Here is a 26841-nt window from a genome sequence, read left to right as displayed (position 1 = left end):
GGACGCCGGCACGCGCATCGGCCCATATCGGCCTGGCCTGCTTGGTATCTAATGCCCGGCCTGAATTATGATCCCAGTCCGCCCCTGCCGGCAGGTATCAGGCAGGCAGGCAGTCTGCGCCGCGGTGTTGACGTTTCCAATGCTTAAAAACACTCGCATCGTATTAAATTGCACATGGCTTTTTTTCTTCCTTGATCAACACAGCTGTGGTGACAACGCACAGTGCAATCTCACTCTGTTCACATGCACGATGCTGCGGTTGTTCATCTGTGTCCGTGATGGCGCAGTGCTCGAAGTTTAGTGAAGCATTTACTTTAGATAGTTTAGGCTATGAATGGATCGGATTCTACTTCTTTTTCCCACCAGATATCCGATCCAGTGATTTTGGCCGGATCGGCTCCGATACCGATACTGAGTATCGGATCGGACCATCCCTAGTCCTAATACGATGTACCTCTCTCCTATACTGTATCTCCATTTCTCATTTTCAGGACCACGGACAGCACTCGCTGCAAAATAAATAAATAAGTTTATCTACTGTATTTTGCGTGTGTGTGTGTGCATGCGTGCGTTTGTGTGTGTGAGAGAGGAAGCGAGAGGTTTTTGCAGTTGATTTATTGATTGGTTGATTTATTCATTTATCTATTGTAGATGGGTTTCTATTCGAGCAGTGCATCCTGAAACACTCTAAAATACTACTGCGCCAGCCTGCACTGTGCTAAGACTAGAGGCTGAAATGATCTTAGTGCAATTGTTTCCAGTCCACCAGAAGGTAGCTCAATGTCAGAGTTTTTGCTGCACACCTCCTTTTTACACCCACGGGCGCAGATGAAGGTACAGAGCTGATTGCTATCTTGCTGGCAAGGGTGCACGGCCTGAAATTGGCAGGTACGTTGGTTGGAAGGGAGCAATGACAGGCAGGGCAAACGCTAACACAATTTGCCCCACCTGTGCGCCGGTGAATGATATGGCCCTATGTGTCTAAGCTAGCAGATCGAGTGAGATGAGAGCACACACATACATACACACACACACACACACACACACACACACACACACACACAGGCAGAGAGAGAGAGACCAAACCCCTACATTGAAAACTAGCTGAGAAATTCGCTCTGTTTGTTGGGACGGCAACAAAGGTGCAGAATTGCTTGGTGATGGGCTTCTGTTGTGAAGTTGGACAGACAGGCTCCTCCTCCTTCTGTTGTGAAGTTGAACAGACAGGCTCCTCCTCCTTCTGTTGTGAAGTTGAACAGACAGGCTCCTCCTCCTTCTGTTGTGAAGTTGAACAGACAGGCTCCTCCTCCTTCTGTTGTGAAGTTGAACAGACAGGCTGCTCCTCCTCCTGTTGTGAAGTTGGACAGACAGGCTCCTCCTTCTGTTGTGAAGTTGAACAGACAGGCTGCTCCTCCTCCTGTTGTGAAGTTGGACAGACAGGCTCCTCCTTCTGTTGTGAAGTTGAACAGACAGGCTCCTCCTCCTTCTGTTGTGAAGTTGAACAGACAGGCTCCTCCTCCTTCTGTTGTGAAGTTGAACAGACAGGCTTCTCCTCCTTCTGTTGTGAAGTTGGACAGACAGGCTCCTCCTCCTTCTGTTGTGAAGTTGAACAGACAGGCTCCTCCTCCTTCTGTTGTGAAGTTGAACAGACAGGCTCCTCCTCCTTCTGTTGTGAAGTTGAACAGACAGGCTCCTCCTCCTTCTGTTGTGAAGTTGAACAGACAGGCTCCTCCTCCTTCTGTTGTGAAGTTGGACAGACAGGCTCCTCCTTCTGTTGTGAAGTTGAACAGACAGGCTCCTCCTCCTTCTGTTGTGAAGTGAACAGACAGGCTTCTCCTTCTTCTGTTGTGAAGTTGAACAGACAGGCTCCTCCTCCTGTTGTGAAGTTGAACAGACATGCTCCTCCTTCTGTTATGAAGTTGAACAGACAGGCTCCTCCTCCTCCTATTGTGAAGTTGAACAGACAGGCTCCTCCTTCTGTTGTGAAGTTGAACAGACAGGCTCCTCCTTCTGTTGTGAAGTTGAATAGACAGGCTCCTCCTTCTGTTGTGAAGTTGAACAGACAGGCTCCTCCTTCTGTTGTGAAGTTGAACAGACAGGCTCCTCCTCTTTCTGTTGTGAAGTTGGACAGACAGGCTCCTTCTTCTGTTGTGAAGTTGAACAGACAGGCTCCTCCTCCTCCTGTTGTCAAGTTGAACAGCACAAATTTTATCCGTGTGTACAAAACGTATTCCCAGATGCATGAGATATGTCTACAGATCCAAAAATGGGTTGCAGATGCACAAAACTTTCTCTGAGATGGACAAGATATTTCTACAGGTACAAGTTTTATTTACAGATGTGCAAGTTCAAAGTTCAAGTTCAAAGTTTACAAACACAATGTTTCACAAGCTCAAAATACATATGGCACTTTATTGATTCCATATTTGAGAGGGTGTGTGTGTGTGTGTGTGTGTGTGTGTGTGTGTGTGAGAGAGAGAGAGAGCGGTGTGTGTGAGAGAGAGAGAGAGAGAGAGAGAGGGGTGTGTGTGGTGTGCGTGTGAAAGAGGGGTGTGTGTGTGTGTGTGTGTGTGTGTGTGTGTGTGTGTGTGTGAGAGAGAGAGAGCGGTGTGTGTGTGTGTGTGAGAGAGAGAGAGAGAGAGGGGTGTGTGTGTGAGAGAGGGGTGTGTACGTGAGAGTGAGAGGGGTGTGTGTGAGAGAGAGTGAGAGGGGTGTGTGTGAGAGAGTGAGAGGGGTGTGTGTGTGAGAGGGGTGTGTGTGAGAGAGAGTGAGAGGGGTGTGTGTGAGAGAGAGTGAGAGGGGTGTGTGAGAGAGAGTGAGAGGGGTGTGTGTGAGAGAGAGTGAGAGGGGTGTGTGTGAGAGAGTGAGAGGGGTGTGTGTGAGAGAGAGTGAGAGGGGTGTGTGTGAGAGAGAGGGGTGTGTGCGTGAGAGTGAGAGAGGTTTGTGTGAGAGAGAGGGGTGTGTGTGAGAGAGAGAGAGGGGTGTGTGTGAGAGAGAGAGAGGGGTGTGTGTGAGAGAGAGTGAGAGGGGTGTGTGTGAGAGAGAGTGAGAGGGGTGTGTGATCAATGTTGGAGTGTTACATTGTGTCCTCCTTTCTCTCCTCAGTACGTGTTTGATGTGAAGAAGGTGGAGGATGAGGTGCTGATCTGCCTGCAGCAGAAAGAGAAGAGAGCCACACCCAAAGAGGGCAAAGGGGAAAACCTGGCCATAGGCTTTGACATTCACCGGGTAAACACACACACACACACACACATGCGCACACACACACACACACACACACACACACACACACACACACACACACACCAAGAAACATACAAAGAACGTGACTCACATGGATGCTTTCTATGATAGTGACTGCCTATATAATATCCAAACGGCAACTTCTGGCTTGGAAAGATGAAGACAACGCGGAAGTGACGAAAACTGCAGTTCCTCGAATGGCCACTTGAGGTTGGCTGCAAAACACTTTCCCAATGAGTTTATGGTCTTGTGTAATCCTGACCCTGATAATATCCACAGCCTCAATTGCTAGGTTCAAGTCTTCTTCAATACAGCATGATGTTCATTTAGTAAATGATGATGCTATTTAGAGTCAAATAGATTCTATGTTTTGGGATGTGATTGCCTGTCCAGTCATCGCCATGCGGCTCTTCTCAGGCCAAGATGGCGACGGTCAAAATGTCACACTCCAGGTTTCAAAGCGGGGATCCGCAAACCAAAGGGGTGACATCACGGTGGCATCGGATCATATCTCACATTGTTGCCTTCTCACGCCGCAGGTGGAGCTCAACCGGAAGTACCGTATGCACTCAGCCCAGCAGAAAGTGGCGGGCTCCATCTACATCAACTCGCGGTGCGTCTTCCTCAGGAAGGAGCTGAACGAGGGCCGCTACGTCATCATCCCGACCTGCTTCGACCCCGGGCAGCAGGGCGACTTCCTGCTCCGCTGCTTCACTGATGTGCCTTCAGACTGCAAGTAAAGCCGACCGCTTCAATGATTGTCTATAGCAGGGGTGCCCAAATTCTTTCCCATGAAGGGCCAAAACTCAATCTGGGTGGAGGGCCGAGGGCCAAAAATAAACGTTGTGGAATTACATTAAAATGTATTGTGTTTTATAGAAAATTAACATTCTAAATCTAAAATAACATTTCAATAATAATCTACTTTTTATCTGTTTGGTAATTGTAATAATTTGCAATTGGTTATATATATTTAAAAAAACATCTGCATTTGTGGGGAGCTTAAACATGGACCAATAACCAGGATAAATAAAAGTAAATTAGAACTAATAGGGGATTAAAAATGGGATAAAAAATAAAAAAACAAACAGAGCTGGCCCGCGGGCCCCAAATGGTCAATTGTATTTTGTTCTTCCGGTTCAGCACTAGTTGGCGGCCAATTTCAAAACAAAACGTCACTATGAATGAAGTTTGACAACATTCAGCAGCTATACTGCAGCCAACTTCAGTTACATGTTCATAGTGTTACTGCTGCGAGGAGCCGATGGCTGTACCCAGTCGGCATTTAACGTTAGTTACAAAAGCACATTGACAGTGTTTTCTCACTGCCAGTAGTAGCGTTAGGGATTGACAGATACTAGCTATGTCCAACTAGTCACACAGCCAGCGCTCTCAGTTCTCGCTGCTCGTTAAATATTTCCAAATAGGAATGTTACGTTCTCCCCCGAAAAAATATTAAAACTTTACAACGGTTTGTTTTTTTGCTTGAAAACAGCTTTTTGGCCTAAAAAGTCTAGTCTAGTCTAAAAAGGACTATGGCTCCGTGTCTAAAACGGAAAGACGATTACAAAATGACGTCATGCAGAAGCGTCCTTATATGGGCTAATAATAAGGTGAATACACTGTGCTTGTAATCTCGCCACTAGGCCCATGTACAGTATTACGGAACTATTGGCAAATGACGCATCTTGCATCTGCATTTATGCATTCACAAATGTATAGTGATTGGGATGCTACAATTACAGGTCAAAATGAAAAATGTTCAAGGAAAAGTTCAGCATAGCATGAAAATAATAAGTTATTATCTACTCACCCTGATGAAGTCTTTGGGGACTAACAAAAGATAGATGACGACTGAATTTATATTTTTGGGTGAACTGTTCCTTTAACACTCCATATCTCCCACGCCAGAAGTCCGACCAACATGAAATTTGACACACATATCCAGTTGTCCATGTTCAAGTTTCCCTTCAGGACCACTATTCTATACCATCTTTTTTCAGGGATTTTTCTGCGAATGCTGCTTCTTTCATGTCAATTTGAGTGACTTGTGTGATTCGTCCAGATCCCAAAAGTGTATTTCTGTTACGCTCATATGAGTGAACTTCATTGAGCAACACATTCTACTATCACATTACGTCATGGGTTACCCAAAGGTCTTTCCAAGTCCTTTGGAATCCAGAATACTATCGCTAACGTTACACAAGAGAGGACAAACAAACCGTGATAGGATTGGACTGAATATGGGTGGAGATGGGAAACCATGTGACAATTGGTGCGACAAATTAACCTGTTTGTACTGCACTGTCACACAACCAGCAGAAAGAAAGTTATCTCTCTTTGTTCACCATGTATGTGTTTGTATTCCTGTTACGTTTGAATTCCACTTCTTTCCCTAATGCTTTTTCACTATTTGGCTTTTCAACACCAAACTTAGGGGGCTGAGTTTGTTTAAAGCAGCTTTTTTGAGCAGTTTCCTCTTTGGTTTTGTTTGGGCATATGAGAATACAATCGCACTCGGGTGCCAATTACAGAAGACCTTGCTGAAAAGGTGGTTTCTCAGTACACTTCCAAACCAACCCAGGAGCACTTTATTTGGAGTGAGTTAGTTTTCGATGGAGATCAAACAGTCTCATAAGGACACCAAAACAAATGCCACACGATCTTTGAACCATTTGCTTAAGCCAAAGTCGCTTCTGCTAGGGCGTTCAATCTTCAAAGTAAAAGCATACTGTAAAAGTTACAGTCACAGGCATTACTGTAGATCTCTCCACACTCTTTCAAATGGTGGGGTACAGATGCAAATCACTCTGCATTCATTATGTGTGTTGGGGTGCGGTGTCATACCTATTCCTATACCTACATACTAGTGTGAGTCGAGACCACCTAAACTGAGACCGAGACCAAGACTGGAAGGGGGGGGGGGGGGGGGGGGGGGGGGGGGGCACCAAGACCGAGGAGGAGCAAGACTGAGTCAAGACCAGCCACTGCTCTGCTCTCCCATCCATGCCTTGTCTCCTTGTGTTGTCGTCCTTGCCGTGTGAGGGGAGTGGGTTCAGCGGTAGAACTTTCAAACTGCAAAGTTATTGGTTGCAATCGAAAGGGGGATTTTTCCACCCAATCACATTAAAAATAAAATAAATAAGTCAGACAATACACAGGCAGGTAATGATGTCTCTGTAGTTGTGGTCTTGATTGGTCTTGAAATAAAATCCTGAGTCCGGCTTGTCCGAGACCGACTCTTGACCAAGACCGAGGGAGGGCGAGTCTAAGATGAGACTGAGACCATCTCGAGTACTCCAACACTACTACAAACTTAAGAGCAACGCACACACACCCGCGTGCGGCAATAGGGCAGGCGAGGCCACGCAGCAGCCGAGCTGCTGAATGAATGTACAAAATAATAGGGAAGTACAGCAAAGTACTCTTAACTCATCTGCTTATCTGTATCTACATTACATTAAGGGCTCGACATTAACGGCTGCCCGGTTGCCCCGGGCAACCAAAAAAAACATGGGGCAACCATTTCTTGGTCTTTGGTTGCCCCAGGGGCAACCACGATTTAACATGCAACAAAATATGTACAGCAGCAAACAGCAAAATATACACCAAATAAATGTTTTAATACTTGTTGTGAGTGACATATATGTGACATTTTATTGCTGTTACAATCGAAACGATGTTACTAATTACCAGTCGGAACCTACGTGATGCATGCTGCACGTGCGGTATGTTTAACGAGTAGGCTACTGACTCGGACAGGTGGGGCTGCTCGCACACAATCACAGTGGCTGCAAGACGCAAGAAGAACCGCGTCCGCCCGCAGCCCCGCACAGAAACAAAGGACGAGGAAATTGTCATTGAGGTGAAATACCCGTGCGTCTTTGAACCGGACGGAAAACGAATGCTATACTGCAAAGCATGTAGCCTACAACAAGCGCTTAGGTCTCATATGCTTCCCGCATCGGCGAGTGTCCGCACGGAAAAGTGAGTCAAATCAGCAGACGCGCCCCTCCACAAGGCTGCTGTGCAGACGGTTTTCGTCTGGCTGTGCACACCCCGAATTGTGTAACTACGTGAACGCGGCTGGGCGGACAAAGTGGAGTTTTCAAGACTCCAGCTCACTTCCGCGAGCAGAAACCCACACAGTGTATAAACGCTCCACACGTTTCCTCGTCAAGATTCAGTGTCTCTCATTTCCGTGCGACAGTCCAAACTTCAAGCATAATTCCAGCATAACGCTATACTGCAAAGCATGTAGCCTACAACAAGCCTACAACATACACCTCGACCAGGACATCCTTCAAAAACGTTTTACCACCGCGTATATGTGCTGAGGAATGATTTGCATCCCTGCCTGTCAGCCTCTCATACGGGGTGAGAGAGAGAGGGATTGCAGGGCCGCTTCTGGGCCTTTTGGGGCCCTATGCAACATCAGAGTGGGGGCCCCAAACCACTGTCATCATAGTATCCCTGAATGAACATGAGGAGGGCAGGCCCGGCGTTAGGGGCGGGCCTGACCGGGCCGGGCCCCCCCATTCAACAAACTGGCCCCCCCATTCAAATTTTTTTTTTTTTTTTTTTTTTTTTTTTGCTAAAAACGTTTTTCCGTTTTTCTGTTTTAAAGTTTAACATGGAATCTGGCTGTCATTAGGCATTGATTAACTCAATGCTATTGCTAACTGTTACTTTGAACATCCATTTGCAATGATTCTGGCTGGATATTAACTATTGTAAATTTGTCACAATGAATGCAATTTGTGCACAATGTGTAAATACACTTAATATTAATTGTTTAGGCCTAATTATTTGTAAAGTCACAACACATTAGAGATGTGTGTAGTTCTTCACAGATTTAGCCTCTTCATTTTGCTCTCAAATGCGCCAGGTTGACGAATTTAACTTTAAAATGTACAAAATCTTCTTCCGGGGGAGAATCCCCCCGGACCCCCCTTGGGTAGCTTGGCCCCCCCAAGCTAGGGGCAGGCTTCCTCTGTAACTTGGGTCTGGAGCCGGGCCTGGAGGAGGGTAGGCTACTTAATTATCAATAACGCTTTTAATTAATAAATTAAGCACAATATGAACAATAACTGTTAAAAAATATATGAAAATGAAAGTTCACAAATATTAGTTAAATCCTTTCAGTGCAAATGCATTATAAAAACAAAAAATAAGATTTGTTTAGAAAACGAAATGACACAAATTTATTATTATTATTATTATCATTATTACTACTACTACACCCGGTGCGCACACTGAATAGGCCTATTATACTATACTATAGACTATTATACTTACTTTTCTGTCACATCGTCATTATTAAGCCGGCTTATGACTGCATAGTATCTTAATTACTCAAAATATAAGGCGACTAAAATTGGGCAACCATATTTTTATTCGGGCAACCAAAAGCTCTTGCCAGGTTGCCCCTCCGGCAACCACTTTTAAAAGTTAACGTCGAGCCCTGCCATTACATTACATTACGTCATTTGGCAGACGCTTTTATCCAAAGCGACTTACAATAACACATTTTATCAGCAATAGAGCAATCAACTATGCAACACAGTCTATGACAGCGAAGGAATAGTGGTAAAGTTTAGTTGTTGTTTTTTTGTGAGAGAGAGAGAGAGAGAGAGATGTTAGTTCAAGAAGGGCCCAGATGGAGCCTGAAAAGGTGTGTTTTAAGTTTTTGCCGAAAGATTGGCAGTGAAGCGGCCGTCCTGACCATAGGAGGGAGCTCATTCCACCATTGTGGTGCCAGGGACGAGAAGAAGTCGTGATCGGGATGAGCGACTTTTGAGCGCCCGTAGCGAAGGAGGGGCGAGGCGTCCTGCACTAGTGGAGGAGCGGAGGGAGCGGTGAGAGGTTTGGAACCTGACCATAGATTGCAGGTACAGAGGAGCTGTCTGGTGTACTGCCCTGTAAGCCAGTACCAGTGTGTTGAATTTGATTTGTGCCGAGATGGGAAGCCAGTGAAGGTCCCGGAAGAGGGGAGTGACATGAGAGAATTTGGCTTGGTTGAATACCAGACGGGCTGCAGCGTTCTGAATGCGCTGAAGCGGTCGGATGTCAGCGGCAGGTAGGCCGGCCAGGAGCACGTTGCAGTAGTCCAGGCGGGAGATGATAAGTGACTGGACCAGGAGTTGAGTCGCTTCCTTTGTGAGAAAGGGACGGATTTTGCGGATGTTCTAGAGGGAGAACCTACAGGAGCGTGCTGTCGCAGCAGTGTTGCGCAGCTGGTTGTCAAGGATCACCCCAAGGTTCTTAGCTGTTTGGGAGGGAAGCACTGTGGTATTGTCAATGGAGATGGAGAGATCTGCGAGAGGGCAGTCTTTCCCTGGGAGGAAGAGTAGCTCTGTCTTACCAAGATTGAGCTTGAGGTGGTGGGCAGTCATCCAGTCACCAATGTCTTTGAGGCATGCAGAGATGCGAGCCTCGATTTGGGTGTCGGAGGTGGGGAAGGAAAGGAAAAGCTGGGTGTCATCAGCATAGCAGTGATAAGAAAAGCCATGAGATGAGATCACATGGCCAAGAGATCTGATATAGAGAAGGAAAAGCAAGGGGCCCAGGACTGAGCCCTGGGGGACACCGGTGATAAGAGGGCAGGATCTGGAGAGGGACCTGGTATGAGTGGTTAGAGAGATAGGAAGCAAACCAGGAGTGTGCAGAACCTGAGATGCCGAGGTCAGTGGAGAGAAGGATTTGGTGGTTGACTGTATCAAAAGCAGCAGACAGGTCAAGGAGGACAAGGACAGAGGAGAGGGATGAGGCCTTAGCAGTGTGAAGGGCCTCTGTGACTGCAAGAAGAGCTGTCTCAGTGGAGTGAGAAGCCTTGAAACTGGATTGCAGAGGGTCCAGGAGGTCATTCTGGGAGAGATAGAGAGAAAGTTGGTCGGACGCTGCGCGTTCGAGGGTTTTGGAAAGGAATGAGAGTAGAGCGACAGGTCTGTAGTTCTGAATAGCAGTAGGGTCAAGGGAGGGTTTCTTAAGCAGAGGCTTGACTCTAGCAGTCTTTAGAGCAGGGGGAACAAGACCTGAGGACAGAGAGGAGTTTATGAAGGTAGTGAGGAAGGGAGATACAGTATGTCAGGTGGGATGGTTTGGAGGAGAGAGGAAGGGATAGGATCGAGGGGACAGCAAGTGGCTCAGTTAGAGCTGACAAGTTTAAAGGAAGGCTTTCCCATGGGGAATATGAAGATATATTAAATCTCACGCCCCTAAGGAGTTTGAATCCGTTGAATTTTTTGAAATTGGTTGTTCACAGCCTGAGCAATCAACCAAAATCCATTCTGTGTGTGTGTGGGGGGGGGGGCTGGTGGGGGGGAGGGGCGGGTGCGGGGAGCCGAAATCCTACAGTTCCCACAATGCACTGGGCTCGCGTGGCCTTCGATTCCACGCCCACCCCTCAGGCATTTGGCTGATATCAAACTCCAGTAGGTGGCGGTAATGCACATATATGTTTGCCAACCGCCATAAAACTCAAAGAAGAAGAAGAAGAAGAAGGTTTCGACATAAAAACATTAGGAGAAGAAGAAGAATTAAAAAAAAATTGCCTCCAAATTGCACCAAATTTAAACGGTAGTATATATGTCGGGAGATGTCTTCATAAAAAAAAAATTCATGCATTTTCCTAGGAGTTATGAGCATCTGATGTTGTAACTATTTCATGTAAAAATGTGTAAAAAAGGGTACATTGCTCAGCGTTGATTTCGTAACTTCAACGCACCTTCTACTAGATGTAAAATTTGATGAGCTTTCCAATGCCGCCAGTCCCGTGTCTGTAGGTGCTTCCCTTCCCGAGATATGGTTCTTTGCAAGGAGCTATGGGAAGCTAACATTAGCTAGCCTAGGCTAAGCGGTGAAAAAAGATGGCTGCCTTTTGTTTTTCTTCAGGACCTCTGAAGGGGCGTGGAGGACCTCTAGAGGCGGAACCATGGCGGCACACCCCCACAACACTTGTAGTTCATAGGTGCTCGACTTCCGCAAGGCGGACTTGGCCTCTCTGACGTAAAACGCGTTGGCGAGGCCAAAAAATATGTGAGAGATGGTTGATTGCTCAGGCTGTGAACAACCAATTTCAAAAATTTCAACGGATTCGAAAACCTTAGGGACGTGAGATTTAATATATATTCATATTCCCCACGGGAAAGCCGTCCTTTAAGTACTTAATCAGGAGAGAGGGGAGAGAAGGAAGTAAATCCGGGGATGGGGGGCAGAGAAGCAGGATTTGAGTCGGGAGTGTTATTGAGGGTACCTGGAGGATGGAAGGAGGAGCTGATGTCATCTACCTTCTTAGTAAAGAAGGTTACAAAATCATCAGCAGAGAGGGAGGAGGTAGGGGACGGGAGGTTGAGGAGGGTGGAGAAGGTGTTAAACAGTTTACTGGGGTTGGATGCAGAGGCCTGGATTTCAGAGATGAAGAAGGAGCTTTTCGCTTTGGAGACAGTAGAGGGGAAGTTGGAGTGGATAAGGTGGTAGGAAGAGAGATCTTTAGGGTGATGTGATTTTCTCCATTTCCTCTCAGCTGCCCGAAGCTCTGTTCGATGAGTTCGCAGAGATTCAGTCAACTAAGGAGCAGGGGGAGAGGATCGGGCAGGCTTAGTGGTGAGTGGGCAAAGAGAATCAAGAGCGGAGGAGAGAGAGGATAGAAGAGGGGTGGAAGCCTCCTCAGTGGACAGGAGAGAGAACTACTCGGCTGAGGGAAGCAGGGAGAGGAGGGCAGAAGAGAGGGAGTTAGGTGAGAGAGTTTTTAGGTTGCGTCGGGAGGTGATAGTGTGAAGGTAGAAGGATATAAAGTGGTGGTCGGATACAGGAAGAGGAGTCGCAGTGAGGTTAGAGGTGGAGCAGGATCTGGTGAAGACCATGTCGAGCACATTCCCTGCTTTGTGAGTAGGAGGAGATTGAGATAGGTAGAGGTCGAAGGATGAGAAGTTAAGGAATGGCAGAGGTTGTAAGGTTACTGGCTGGATGTTGAAGTCGCCCAGAAGAATGAGTGGAGTACCATCCTCAGGAAAGACTGAGAGAAGGGTGTCCAGCTCGTTGACAAAGTCACCAAGCTGACCAGGTGGGCAGGAGATTACCACAATGTTGAGTTTGATGGGTAGGGATATGGCAACTGCATGGGACTCAAAAGAGGATATAGAGAGATGAGAGAGAGGAGTGACAGTGTAGGTCCATTTGGGAGAGATAAGGAGACCAGTGCCCCCCCCCCCCCCCCCCCCCCCCCCCCCCCACGGCCAGAGGCTCTGGGGGTGTGCGAGCAGCAGAGAGAGCTGCAGGAGTAGCAGTGTTTTCAGGAATGATCCAAGTCTCTGTGAGAGCTAGAAAGTGGAGGGATTGAGAAAGAGCATGAGCTGAGATGGTCTCAGTTTTCTTAACCGCGGACTGGCAGTTCCAGAGTCCTCCGGAAATAGTACAAGGACTATTAGTGTGCTTAGGGTAGGAAAGATTACCTGGGTTACTATACCTGAAAAAGCCGTGTCTACGGCGTCTGTGGGCAGATGTTACAACAGGGATGGGGAAACGACACATAGTTGGGTAGATGAGCAAGTAGTTAGACAAAGAGAAGTAACAAAAGAAAACCCTATTATCTGGCCTACCCTCGATGGACTCCCGCATAAAGACTCCCTTGTCTTCGTGCCCAGAGGCTGCCGCTTACAGCTGCCGCTGTAGACTGACTATGCTAAGAAATACAGGATCAACAGAGGTTCTAAGCTCCGCCCAGGCAATCACCGGCTCGTTGAGAGGCTGGTGCTCACCTGATCGCAGCCTGTGAACAGTTAGCTGGGTATCTACAGGCCCAGATAGCAGTCTAAAGTCTATGGCCTAAATAGCAGTATCTACCACAATTTAAAAGACACAAAAAGCAAGGCAAAGCAAACTCACCAAAATATCACAGCAAAGTGCAGTTGAGACAAACCAGAGCAGCACAGATGAAGAAGCTCTCAGCAGAAAAATGTGTATCTACATATTCCTCCTTCATCCCATTGTGATTGTTGTAATAATTGTAATTGTTGTAGTGTCAATAACCTCTAAAATGGCTACTTCATGTCATCAGCGCAGGGTGGCTAAAATGCATGTGTATTCTTCCTCTGCCAGAGAGTTGACTCTGGACGAGCCTCCCCAGACATGCTGGACAGGGATGTGTGGCTACCCTCAGCTGGTCACTCAGGTCCACGTACTGAGCGCTGAGGGACTGCAGGGACAGGACTCCAATGGAGGTAGGACCACTAGACAGAGTGGATAGAGCAGGTCGACAGAGCAGAGAGACAAAATCATTGAAGGGAGTGGAGAAAATATGAGGGATTTTTTTTCCACTTATTTTTTTTATTTTTTTTCCATGAACTGCACAGCGAACGTTTGCTCAGCAGCTGTATCTCGGCTTGTGTTTAAGTCTGTATGCAGATGTGTAGATGTGCACTGTGTTCACATGTTAATGGTTGTGTTCCTATCTCGCAAAGCACTGCAAACTCCTTTGACCACCCACAGAGCTACACTGCCTCAATCCCTTGTAGGAAAGGGAACCTGACCAAAGCAAGGAAGTACTACAGCACTACCTAGTGGATGTAACTAGTTATTTACCAACTTCTAGTCTGCAGTGTACTCACTCCCTTAAAGCTGCATTCAGCGATGTTTTTGTGTTCAACTAAGTGCTAAATGGCTCTATATTCTGACAACAATCACCGAAATAGAGTGTTTGGTCAGTGACTTGAAACCCCAAACCCCCCACTGTCCTCTATCTCTCTCCTGTAGTCCTGCAGGCAGTGCCGACGTATCTCTGCAACCGTACCTACTTATAGTCCTTTAGAGGGATCCCGATCTGACCTTCCGTTTCCCAGAAAATGTCAACTTTTCTCTGATTGGATAGTTTGAAGTCGGCGCCAATTTTGATCCAATCAGAGAAAAGTTGACATTTCTGAGAAACGGAAAGTCCAATCGCGATCCCTGTACAGGACTATATTTTTTCACCCCGAATCCAATGCCGCAATCCGTGGAGTCTCTACGAGTTATGGTTGTGGAGATATGCCTGCCCTGCCTGCAGGACTACAGGAGAGAGATAGAGGACAGCGGGGGGTTGGGGGTTTCAAGTCACTGACCAAACACTCTATTTCAGTGATTGCTGTAAGAATATAAAGCCATTTAACACTTATTTTAACACAAAAACATCGCTGAATGCAGCTTTAACTCTCTTACAGTGTGTGCATAACCCTATAGAGTTTTTTTACCCTTGACCCACCTTTCATCTTTATATTCTTTTGCTGAAACAGACGCCCAGCTGGTCAGAGAATCAGTTGAAATGTATGTACGGTAGTGCAGGTGAAGCATTTTGTCCCAAAATGAGATCTCCACAATTTGAGAAAACATTCTGCCTACTTACAAGTCAAGTCAAGTCAAGTTTATTTGTATAGCACATTTCATACACAGAGGCAATTCAAAGTGCTTCACATAAAATGGTTGACAGGAAAAGAAAAGAAAAGAAGAGAGTAAAATGGACATTTAAAAGCATCACAACAAAACTTTAAAAAAAAGAGTATAAAAAGTGCATTAAGCAACTTCATTAAGCACACAGGAAAATAAACGAAAAGAAGAAATAAAATGGACATTTAAAAGCATCACAACAAAACTTAAAAAAAAAGAGTATAAAAAGTGCAATAAGCAACAGGCGCAGCAGTTGCAGAGAGAGCTAAAACTTATAGAGGACTCATTGGGTTTGCATAGTAGCTGTCAGCAGTTAAAAGTGACGGTAAACATAAAAGTCTTTAGTCTATTTTTAAAAGTAAGTAAGGTTGGGGCAGATCTGAGGTCTTCAGGCAATTTGTTCCAGCTAGCAGAAGCATAGTGGGTAAATGCAGCCTTCCCGTGATTTGATTTGATCCTAGGGACAGTTAATAAGCTGGACCCTGTTGACCTAAGAGTTCTAGACGGTTCGTAGCGTGGGAGCAATTCAGCTATGTATTTTGGGCCTAGGCCATTAAGTGATTTATAGACTAATAACAGTATTTTAAAATCTATTCTCTGACAAACTGGCAACCCGTGTAAGGACTTAAGAACTGGAGTGATATGATCAGCTTTCTTAGTCTTCGTTAGAACTCTAGCAGCAGCATTCTGAATGAGTTGAAGTTGCCTAAGTTCTTTTTTGGAGAGACCAGAAAAAAGGCTATTGCAGTAGTCTAACCTACTATAAATGAAGGCGTGAATTAGTTTTTCTAGATCCTGTCTGGACATGTATCCCCTAATTCTTGCTATATTTTTAAGATGATAAAAAGCAGATTTTCTAATTGACTTAATGTGGGAGTTAAAGTTGAGATCGGAATCAATAATAACTCCAAGATTTTTGACTTGATCCTTAGGCTTCAGGGATAGAGACTCAAGGCGTACAGTGATTTTAAGCCTTTGTTCTTTGGGGCCAAACACGATCACCTCAGTTTTGTCTTTGTTTAGCTGTAGGAAATTCTGGCACATCCAGTTATTTATTTGATCAATGCACTGGCACAATGATTCTATGGGGGCATAGTCAGCTGAGGAAAGAGTTATATACAACTGAGTGTCGTCTGCATAGTTATGATAGGCTACTTTGTTTTTTTGCATAATTAGGCCTAGAGGGAGCATATAAAGGTTGAAGAGAACGGGCCCCATAATGGATCCTTGAGGCACCCCACAAGTCATCCTAGTTAGGTCAGATGTGTAATTGCCAATGGAGACGAAGTACTTCCTGTCTTGAAGATAGGACTTGAACCACTGGAGGACCGTACCTGATAGCCCAACCCAGTTTTCCAGTCTGTCCAATAAAATTGAGTGGTCAACAGTGTCAAATGCAGCGCTAAGATCCAGTAGCACTAGAATCGAATTTTTGCCTGAGTCTGTGTTCATTCTGATGTCATTTATGACTTTAGTAAGCGCGGTTTCAGTGCTGTGATGGGGGCGAAAGCCTGATTGGAGTTTATCTAGGAGATCATTTGAGGTTAGGAATCTATTGAGTTGTAGGTAAACAACCTTTTCAATTATTTTGGCTATAAAGGGGAGATTAGATATTGGTCTGTAGTAGTATACTTACACCAGTATACTGTATCTACAGTATACTGTTTTGGAAATGAACTCTTCACCTAATTAACCCAAATAAGATTATAAGATTATACTGACGTGGTATTTGTAAACGTATACACAGTGGCCCATATTTCTAAAAGGCACCAGCAGGTTTAACAGGGCTGGGCAATATAGTGGAAATCAATATCATGATAATCATACGGATTTTTATCGATATCACAATATGGTATATGTATTCAAAATCGTGTTAAATAATCAAATTCATGTAAATCTCATTGAACAGAATGGTAATGTTAGGTTTTATACCAAACAAAACAGACATTTTCAAATAATATTCCTACCATACCTCATTTGATCAGTGTGTAAGTCAAATTTGCCATAAACAATTTGTACACCAGAATGTGTCACGATATTAAAATATCTTCATATCATCACGATATGATTCCACTGAAAGATGATAATCGATAATATTGTATTATTCTCCAGCCCTAGGTAGTGAGTAAGACTGTGGTGCTGCTTTTCCCCTACTCATAAGCAGGGTTTACGCTCTCAGTTTACCTGCTCTGCTTTTTTGGCACCACTGCTCTGCTTCTGATCATTTGCATGTCCCGTAAGAGATTCATAAAAGCACACCACTGCGCAAAAAATACCACTTTCTCTGGCAAGTTGGTATAGTTCCAACCTCTGATTGTCTACACTAAGTTACAAAGTTTCATTAAAAAGCAAAATATCTGTCAAAAAGGGCCTTTCTGTGTGGAGTTTGCATGTTCTCCCCGTGCCTCCCGGGGGCTTCCTTCATATAGGAACCCCTTCACGAAAACATGCAATATCCTGGTCGCTGATGTGGTGCCTCCTCTGGTCGTTAGGGGCGCCTGTTCAGAGGGAGGGGAACTCGTTGGAATAGCGTGATCCTCCCACGTGCTATGTCCTACCGGTGAAGCTTCCCCTGTCAGGTGAAAAGAAGCGGCTGGCTAACTGCCCATGTCTCGGAGGAAGCATGGAGCCAGTTTTCGGCTCTTCCCAGATCGGCAGAGGGTGGAGCAGCAACCAGGATAAATATAAATTAGCACTAATGGGGGATAAAAATGGGATAAAAAAAATAGGGGGGGGGGGGGGAGCAAAATATCTCTAAAACCTATTTTTTGTCAAGGCGACTTTCTTGGACACAGTGGTTAATATTGTTTTACAGTGTGAAACACCTGCGATGAGTTGTACTTGCACATGGGCGTGGATTATCACGGGAGTGTTTCATAAATGATGCAACCGGACATTTACATATTGATTTTCATATTCACATGGGCCACTGCAGACAATAGTGTCTCTGCAGCTCTGGCCACCGCCACAGCAACTATGAATCACCTCAAATTGCTGTGGCACAGATTTCACACTATGCAATGCTGTTATCCCCGAGTCTTATGAATATGGGCCAGTATGTCAATTATGATCAGTGTTGGGGGTAACTCATTACAAAAGTAACATACTACATGTAATATATTACTTTTAGCAGTAACTCAGTAACTTATTACCAATAGGATTTCAGTAATATTATACCAGTTACTTTGTCAAGTAACACAAGTTACAAATTGAGTGATTTTTTTTATCAAAGCAAATATTTAAATAAAGATACAATCATTTCCTAATCAAATTGTGTGTTTTTATGCAAATAACCATTATAGATGACAATAACAAAGGAAAAGGATAACATTTAGAATTTTGGACGGTTTACACTGACTTCAAGACGGTTTTAATTATTTTTCTAGATGGTTCCGGGGCAGCAAAGTCATTCTGCTACTGCAGTTATTTTGGTGAAAGTAATGCAAAAGTAGTGTAATAAGTAACGAGTTACTCTACACAGACAGTAATATTGTAAAGGAACGTATTACTTTCAAGTGAAAGTAACTAGTAATATGTAGTACATTACATTTTGAAAGTAACTTGCCCAACACTGATTATCAGCACAATGTAGTGATTTAAATCCTTGTTCCCACAGCTTCGGATCCGTACGTGATCATCACCTGTGAAGGAGAGAGGGTGCGTTCGCCCGTTTATAAGGACACACGGTGCCCCAACTTTGACATCAAAGGCCTGTTCTACCGCAAGAAACCCAAGGAGGGCATTCACATCGAGGTGAGCTGGCAACCTCTAATACATGCTGATCTCAACATGCATTACTGTTGCCCATCTGAGGGCACTTGCTACTGAATTTATAAGTTCTATAAAGGAGTGTATATATATATATATTATTATTATTATTAAATTCGCACCCCATTATCATGAACTACGTGTGGCTAATAAGCAAGCTAAGAGTTCATTCATAAGTTAATTAACCTGCACTACAAGGAAGTATGTCAGTAGGTCATCAGGTGTCAACCAAGCCGCCATGATGCCACGCTGGAATTGAATCGTGCATTCGGCTACCTACCAAAAAACAAAGGAATCAACAAGATGCTCTCGAAAAAGAGAAAGGTTGACACGGAATGCAGGCAGTTTCAAGAGAAATGGAAAGAGCAGTATTTCTTTTGTGAAGTAAATGAGTAAATGAGTCGAATTGATTTTAGTAAAAAAAAAATCCGGCCCCCATGAGGTCTCAGTTGAACAAATCCGGCCCTCTACCTAATATGAGTCTGACACCCCTAGCTTACACAAACATTTTTTGTAACTTTGCTTTAATAGAAAATTAAGATTCATGTCACATTTGTTATCATTTGCATGAGGTAGGAGGACCATCTCACTCAAACACATCTCAAAATAAAAGTCTTCCAGGTTACTGGACAGAGCTTTTCTTTTTTTGTGCAAATGCAATCACTATAAAACAATGAATTCCAGTATATCCCACAGCTATCATGCATTTACTTTTCGAAAATAAACATCAAAATGTGATCCATGGACAAGGAGTTTATAGCCTGGCTCCAGACCTTCGAAACCACGCCCACTCTACAGTTGTGGATTTGGCTGTTCTTGAGTAGATGAGGAAATGATTTTGAGTTGACGATTCAGTCTGAATATCAGAGTTTACACACAGAGTCCGAAATTGCGTTTTCTTTTATCCGCCATCCAGAAAAAAAAAATCATCACGCACAGAAAACCTTGCACATGCCTTGCCGATGCGTTTTATTATTATGTCCGTCGTTCTATTGTTTCGCAGTCCTCTCCTGTATCCACGTTACAACATGACTAACAGGCAGCAGCAACAGCTGATGTGCAGCAGCGGTGATGTGGACTGCTGCAGCTGCAGCAGGTCGGGGAACGGTAACCATATCATACTGGACACAGGGCTCCATCTCACCTTCACTTCGCCAAGTGAAGGTGCACTTGGCGCATCACTTCGCCAAGTGATGCGCTCTGGTGCGCTGTGTGGCCGGGGAGAGGGAGTGGAGAGAGAGGGGCCAGTGAGGTGAAGCGAGCCGCTCAGACTCGACTCCAGCCGAGCGGGACTCGCCCGCACCTCTGTCTCCGCGGCTTATTTTCAACTTGCATGTGTGACAAACTGCAAAATTTCCACAATGAGGAGGACATGCTGGCGTGTGTTTCCTTTTGGCTGCAGCCCATCTATCTCTCTGCCTTGTGGTGCGCGCACGTCACGTGAACGCGTGCATCGTGCAGGTAATTGACCAAACAAAAAAAGGGAGGAGCCGACCGGCGCACAGAATCGGCTATGTGGACTGACCGGCGCAGATCACCGGCCGAGGCCGATCAGCTCGAAATCGGCCATTTCCGGTCACGTGCCGATCGATCGGCGCATCCCTACTTTGTGCAGGTGTTTGCACCACCATCTTTACTTACTTTACCTCTACTTGTAATTTGTTATGACAGTAGCTTTCGTTTTCATCACAACAACAAAATTATACCTAGCTAGGCCTGTATATTATATATATATATATACACAATATATATATTATATATATATTATATATATATTTATATATATATTATATATATAGTATATATATATATATATATATATATATATATATATATATATATATATATATATATATATATATGTATATATATATATATATATATATATATATATATATATGGAAATAATTATTTGATCCCTTGCCGATTTTGTAAGTTTGCCCACTGACAAAGAGATGAACTGAACAGAAAATCACATTATATAAAAGATATAAATTGATTTGCATTTGATTGCGTAAAGTATTTCATCCCCTAGCAAAACATGACTTAGTACTTGGTGGAGAAACCCTTGTTGGTGAGCACAGAGATCAGATGTTTCTTGTAGTTGGTCACCAGGTTTGCGCACATCTCCGGAGGGATTTTGGTCCACTCCTTTGCAGATCCTCTCTAAATCCTTAAGGTTTCAAGGCTCTCGCTTGGTAACTCGAAGCTTCAGGTCCCTCCACAGACTTTCTATGGGATTAAGGTCCGGAGACTGGCTAGACCACTCCATGACCTTAATGTGCTTCGTCTGGAGCCACTCCTTTGTTGCATTGTCCATATGTTTTGGGTCATTGTCGTGGGTCATCCTTATATCAGCCATAACCAATCAATTAAAGGACGGCTTTACCGTGGGGAATATGAATATATATCAATCTCACGCCCCTAAGGTTTTAGAATCCGTTGAAATTATTTGAAATTGGAGCTTCACTGCCTGACCTATCAGGCATCTCTCACATTTTTAGGGAAGCCGGGTGACGCGTTACGCGTCACCCGGCTTCCCTCCCCGCTTGCGGAACTCGAGGGCCTATGAACTACAAGTCTTGTGAGCCATGGTCCCGCCTCTAGAGGTCCTCCACGCCCCTTCAGAGCTCTCGACGAAAAGCAAAAGGCAGCCATCTTGTTCACCCGCATAGAATACTGTAGCTAGGTTAGCTTTCCATAGCTCCTTGCCAAGAGACCATATCTCTGGAACGGAAGCACCAAAAGACACGGGACTGGCGGCATTGGAAAGCTCGTCAAATTTTACATCTAGTAGTAGGTGAGTTGAAGTAACGAAATCAACGCTGAGCAATGTACCCATTTTTACACATTTTTACAGAAAATAGTTACAACATCAGATGCGCGTAACTCCTACGAAAATGCCTTAAAATGCATGAATTTTTTTTTATGAAGACATCTCCCGACATATATACTACCGTTTACATTTGGTGCAATTTGGAGGCAATTTTATTTTCGATTTATTTCTTCTTCTTTGTATCTTTTATTGTCGAAGCCTTCTTCTTCTTCTTCTTCTTTGAGTTTTATGGCGGTTGGCAAATATGTGCATTACCGCCACCTACTGGAGTTTGATATCAGCCAAATGCCTGAGGGGTGGGCATGAAAACGAAGGCCACGCGAGCCCAGTGCATTGTGGGAAATGTAGTATTTCGGGTCCCCGCACCCGCCCCTCCCCTCCACCACCCCCCCCCTCCACACAGAGTGGATTTCTGGTGATATCTCTGGCGGGAAACAACCAATTTCAAAAATTTCAACGGATTCGAAAACCTTAGGGGCGTGAGATTTAATATATATTCATATTCCCCACGGTAAAGCCGGCCTTTAAGAACCCTATATCAGCCATGACTGATGAAAGTGCATCATCACAGTAAAGCTGTGTTCACACCGAGATATTTATTTTTCGCTCTGTCGCTTGATTCAACCCTTTAGAATCGCTCTGTCGCTGTTTAAATCGCTCATCAACAGGCACACGAATTGACGGACATGTGGGGGCTATAGCGTTACGCAATGTCATGATGTTTGTCCACTACGAGCCACCGTCGTTGTTTACAAGCTAAGCCTATCAGCGTGCTCCTAACGCGAGCTCCATACCGGTAGTACAGACTTCACTTCATGTCAGCTGTCAGCCTGTCAATGCGGTTTGTTGCCACACAATAAACCAGCGGTTTGTTCCAAGCCAGTGTGATCCTTGACTCGCTCTCACACGGCAGCCAATCAGCGTTGAACAGCGAGCGACTGATGCCAGCGTATTTTCGCTCGAGTTGGGATATTTCATCTGGGGTGATGAGCGTATTTTCTCCCTATCGCTCTGTCTCTGTCGCTCAGACGCCCAGCGATTTTTCTCCCGGGCGAATATACGCCCAATCGCTCGTTTGCATTGACTTTGTATGTAAACTCGATGCCAGCGAAAAACTTTAATAGGTCGGTGTGAACGCAGCTTAAGAGGAGCAGAGCTCTGGATGCTCTGGGTACTGTAGGTAATTCCTGAGTTCCCTACGGAGATTAGGTTAGCAAAATTAGCATTTTTTTCCCGTTTCCTTTTTGCTTTTCTTTCTCTATTTTAATTATTTTTATGCTCTCCAGTCCTCTATTTTTGGACCAGTTTTGCGTTTAATATAAAGTTTATTGTTTTTGAAGAGTGCAATGTAAGTAAGGTTTGTGATTATTACTCATAAACTCCTGTACATCAGCACTTTTCTTATCCTCTCTCTCTGTGCTTCTTGCTATCCCTCCTCTAACTTTCATCACGTTTAAATGTCTGTCTCCCTTCTGTGTTTTCTCTGTGGAATCTGGCATTTTGGGGGATTTGGGGAATTTTCTGGCTGCTATTGCTCAGACTTTCCCCTCTTGTGTTTTTTCTCCCTCTCTTATTCCACCTCCCTCCGCCGGCTTGGCCCGACAGATTTATAACAAGAACGTGATCGTGGATACCTTCCTGGGTCAGGTGACCCTGTTCAGCGACCCCAACGAACGGCAGGAGCAGCACACGCTTCACCTCCGCGACAAGGGCAGTCGCCAAGACAACGACCTTCCGGGCACGGTCACTGTGCGCCTCATCACCTGCACCGCGCTCACCAACATCTGACGCGATCGATCACCGCTGCGGGTCGCGGTCTTCGGTCGGCCCGCGCCACAGTCCGTCCCAGAATCCTCCTCCGACTCCCATCTGGACCTCAGTGTCTTTTTCTGCCTCTTGCTGTCTCTTTCTGTCTGTCTGTATGTCTTTTTTCTGTCTCGCTGTCTATCTCTTTTTCTGTTGCTTCGGCATTCAAATTAGGCTTCGACCGATATGGGTTTTTGAAGGCCAATACCAATATGTTTGGATTGTGTCAATATTCACAATCTTTAAATTCGGAACAAATTTAGACCTTCATCTCTATTGGAATACTAAATAATAATAATAATAATAATAATAATATAATAATGCTATATATAGACCCATACTAATGAAATTATTTTAGGTGGGTTAGCAGCAAGGTGTGCCAGGGTAAGCCAGGTTTCCCTGCAGATTTTTCAGACAGAACCTCCATTTATGCAATATCGCCAGTGGGTGTCACCGATTGGCCCATATCTAGTTTTTAATAAAAGGCCAATATGGGCCCGATGTTCGGTCCAATGAGCACCGAGGGGACTAACAATTAGCCAATCAGGGCCAATAAATGGTGCAATGGGCGGGACTAACGCCGTTGTCAAGCAAGCGAACAACAATGGCGACCACTATAGATGATATAGCTGCTGCTATGGAGGCTGTTCTAAATCGATTAGAAGTACCAATCGCTGTACTCTTAAATCTGAACACCACTCTGCTTTGAAGGCATTTATTCAAACGACAGATGTTTTTTTTGCATTGGAATCGGGCTGATATGTTGGTCTCTAGTGATTGGGATTTCCTCCATGGAAATCGGTTAGAATGGAGGCAATGTCAGACTGAAGAAGGAAATACAGTAACGAGTTGACAATTCAGTCTGATATCAGCAAACCAACATATCGGTCTAACCCTAATTGAAACACGCACTCCCACTTGCAATCCTCTGTAGTCCTTTCTGCATACTGTCATATTCAAACACATATAACCCTGTGCACGTACACACACACACACACACACACACACACACACACACACACAAACACATAAATACATGGACCTAAACATTCACACACATTATGCACACATGTTCCTGCATTCTCCATGCATGTGCCAGTGTTTCTAAGGGCTATGCATTGCCTTAAGGCTGGGTCTGTCTGTCCAACCCTGGGACCGGCCGTGTATGTTGAGGGGGGAGGGTTGTGATAAATCCTGGGTGATTCTCTCTGTGTGTTTTTCTACTCCAACTCTCTCCCAATTGTAGCACGGCCTCCATTTCAGCCCCATGAAATCTGCCATCGTCATCATAACCTTGGTTACAGTTTGTATCCCTTACTTATTGACGTACTGTATGCTCTTTTCTAACTGTGGATAACACCGATCATCTCCCCGAGTGTCTGCCCACCCGGACACCTCAAGTCTTTCTCCAATTTGCCAGTGCTTTGGTGAGCATGCACCACTGTCTGTCTGTCACTTTGGACTGTGGGCTTCACTAACAAAAGCCAACAGCAGCTATACTCACCCTCTACTGAGAGCTTGCGTTGTGTTGTTCTGTGAGTGCGCTCGTGTTTGAAAAAGCTCACCTCCCGTCTTCTCTCACCACCATTTGAAACCCCCCAAGAGACTGCACTTTCTACCGGCTGCTATGGACGGTCTCCAAGCTGCATGGCTAAAAATGAAACTCTTTGCCCGTATTGCATATCTTTCCACTCGTAGCTTAGCAGCCGGTGCTTTTGATAGTGCTCCCCCTTCCTCTGTCCGCCCCATTTCCAACCCAGTGGAGTGCAACGTTTCACCCTAACATAATCAAGTGCTTTACGGGACCAAAGATGAGCCAGGCCATCCCCTCTCCTAGTCCAACTTGGAACGGCCTGGCCTGGCCCAAGCCTAGCTACAAACTGCTACCCCCTGTGCCACACCATCTGTTAACGAGAACACCACCCCCTGTGCCACATCATCTGTTAACGACAACACCACCCCCTGTGCCACATCATCTGTTAACGACAACACCACCCCCTGTGCCACATTATCTGTTAACGACAACACCACCCCCTGACAACACCACCCCCTGTGCCACATCATCTGTTAACGACAACACCACCCCCTGTGCCACATCATCTGTTAACGACAACACCACCCCCTGTGCCACATCATCTGTTAACAGCAACACCACCCCCTGTGCCACATCATCTGTTAACGACAACATCACCCCCTGTGCCACATCATCTGTTAACAGCAACACCACCCCCTGTGCCACATCATCTGTTAACGACAACACCACCCCCTGTGCCACATCATCTGTTAACAGCAACACCACCCCCTGTGCCACATCATCTGTTAACGACAACACCACCCCCTGTGCCACATCATCTGTTAACAGCAACACCACCCCCTGTGCCACATCATCTGTTAACGACAACATCACCCCCTGTGCCACATCATCTGTTAACAGCAACACCACCCCCTGTGCCACATCATCTGTTAACGACAACACCACCCCCTGTGCCACATCATCTGTTAACAGCAACACCACCTCCTGTGCCACATCATCTGTTAACAGCAACACCACCCCCTGTTTTTTGCAGATATTTTCCAACTCTTTTCGCCGATTGCCGATACCAATATTTTCCCCCCCCACCTAATTTCAAAGAACATCAAGTCTCTCCTTTAGTGGAATTAACATATTATTATACCTACTCTTATTGTGAAACAATTATTATTATTATTCTTAAATGCTGCTTTTAGCATTTGGGCGTAATGTCATATCGGCTATTCCATTTATATATTTCATTTGAAAGCTTTTATTATCCTTTACCGATGATGTGCCGATATCATCTTGCATCCCTGGTGTCTGCGTATGTCATGCTAGTGCTAGTGCTACAGTAGTGCTGTGCTGCTCTGAATGCTCACGTGAATGAATATCTGTTAATACACGTGTCTGAAAGAAAGGGATCATCTGTGAGGAGAGGTGTGAATACTATCGGACAGAAACGAGTCCTTTTGGGCAACACACACCTTTGCACTTGACTTAGTTTTGATGGAAACGAGTGACCCACAACAATGGGAGGAGGATGAGCGCAAAGCGAGCAGAGGAGAAGCCCTGGTCCTGGCTTTGCCTCCACAGCAAGCGAGCAGAGGAGAAGCCTTGGTCCTGGCTTTGCCTCCACAGCAAGCGAGCAGAGGAGAAGCCTTGGTCCTGGCTTTGCCTCCACAGCAAGCGAGCAGAGGAGAAGCCTTGGTCCTGGCTTTGCCTCCACAGCAGGATGTCTAGAAAATGACATCAAACACGGGATGTACTGTTTAGAGCTTTCAGAGGTATTTCAAATGGCTTTTGCATATCGAACCATCACTGCTATACATCACAGCCTCTGCTGAACCGTTGACATTTCTTGCGTAAGATCATGTGGCCATCCTTTTGCGATAGAAGCCCTAACAATATACATCACACATTTTCTTCTTCAGAAGTGCAAAATGATTGCAGAGACTTTTAATTCCAGGTTTTATTGAATATTGGGTTGTGTCTTAGTGTCTTTTTTTTTGTAGCTATTATTTCTGTGTTTATTATAAGGATGGAGGGGCATAAGTTACAATCATTCAATACATTTCTTTTGAATGTAACAAAGATTCAGCAGACCTAATTTCTCAATCGGACCATCAAGTCCCTCTTACTCGTATTAATTTTCTGCACCGTTTTCATTACTTGAACTGTCACATACGGCATTTAATTGTCACATTCCTTTGTGTACAGCATCTTTATAAATGTGTCTTGCATGGGTTATTTTCCAATA

At 45.0% G+C, this 26841-nt stretch overlaps 1 protein-coding gene across 2 annotated transcripts in view; it reads left to right on the top strand.

The window, feature by feature from the left end:
- Positions 1–23053, top strand: part of capn5b (calpain 5b) — a gene marked incomplete at both ends in the record, with an annotated part of 156657 nt that extends 133604 nt beyond the window's left edge. The window contains 5 exons of one of the 2 annotated variants that reach the window (XM_083634584.1): positions 3106–3228; positions 3783–3979; positions 13342–13463; positions 18278–18414; positions 22871–23053. In XM_083634584.1, the coding sequence (XP_083490710.1) occupies positions 3106–3228; positions 3783–3979; positions 13342–13463; positions 18278–18414; positions 22871–23053 (762 nt within the window). Of the gene's footprint in view, positions 1–3105; positions 3229–3782; positions 3980–13341; positions 13482–18277; positions 18415–22870 lie in introns of both variants that reach the window. The other variant, XM_083634583.1, reaches the window with a different exon arrangement.
- Positions 23054–26841: the final 3788 nt, after the last annotated feature.

The sequence above is a fragment of the Poromitra crassiceps genome (genome assembly GCF_964638095.1).
Source record: "Poromitra crassiceps genome assembly, chromosome: 1".
NCBI lineage: Eukaryota > Metazoa > Chordata > Actinopteri > Beryciformes > Melamphaidae > Poromitra > Poromitra crassiceps.
Note: the sequence above shows the minus strand (reverse complement) of the source record. Positions and strands in the feature narration are given on the sequence as shown.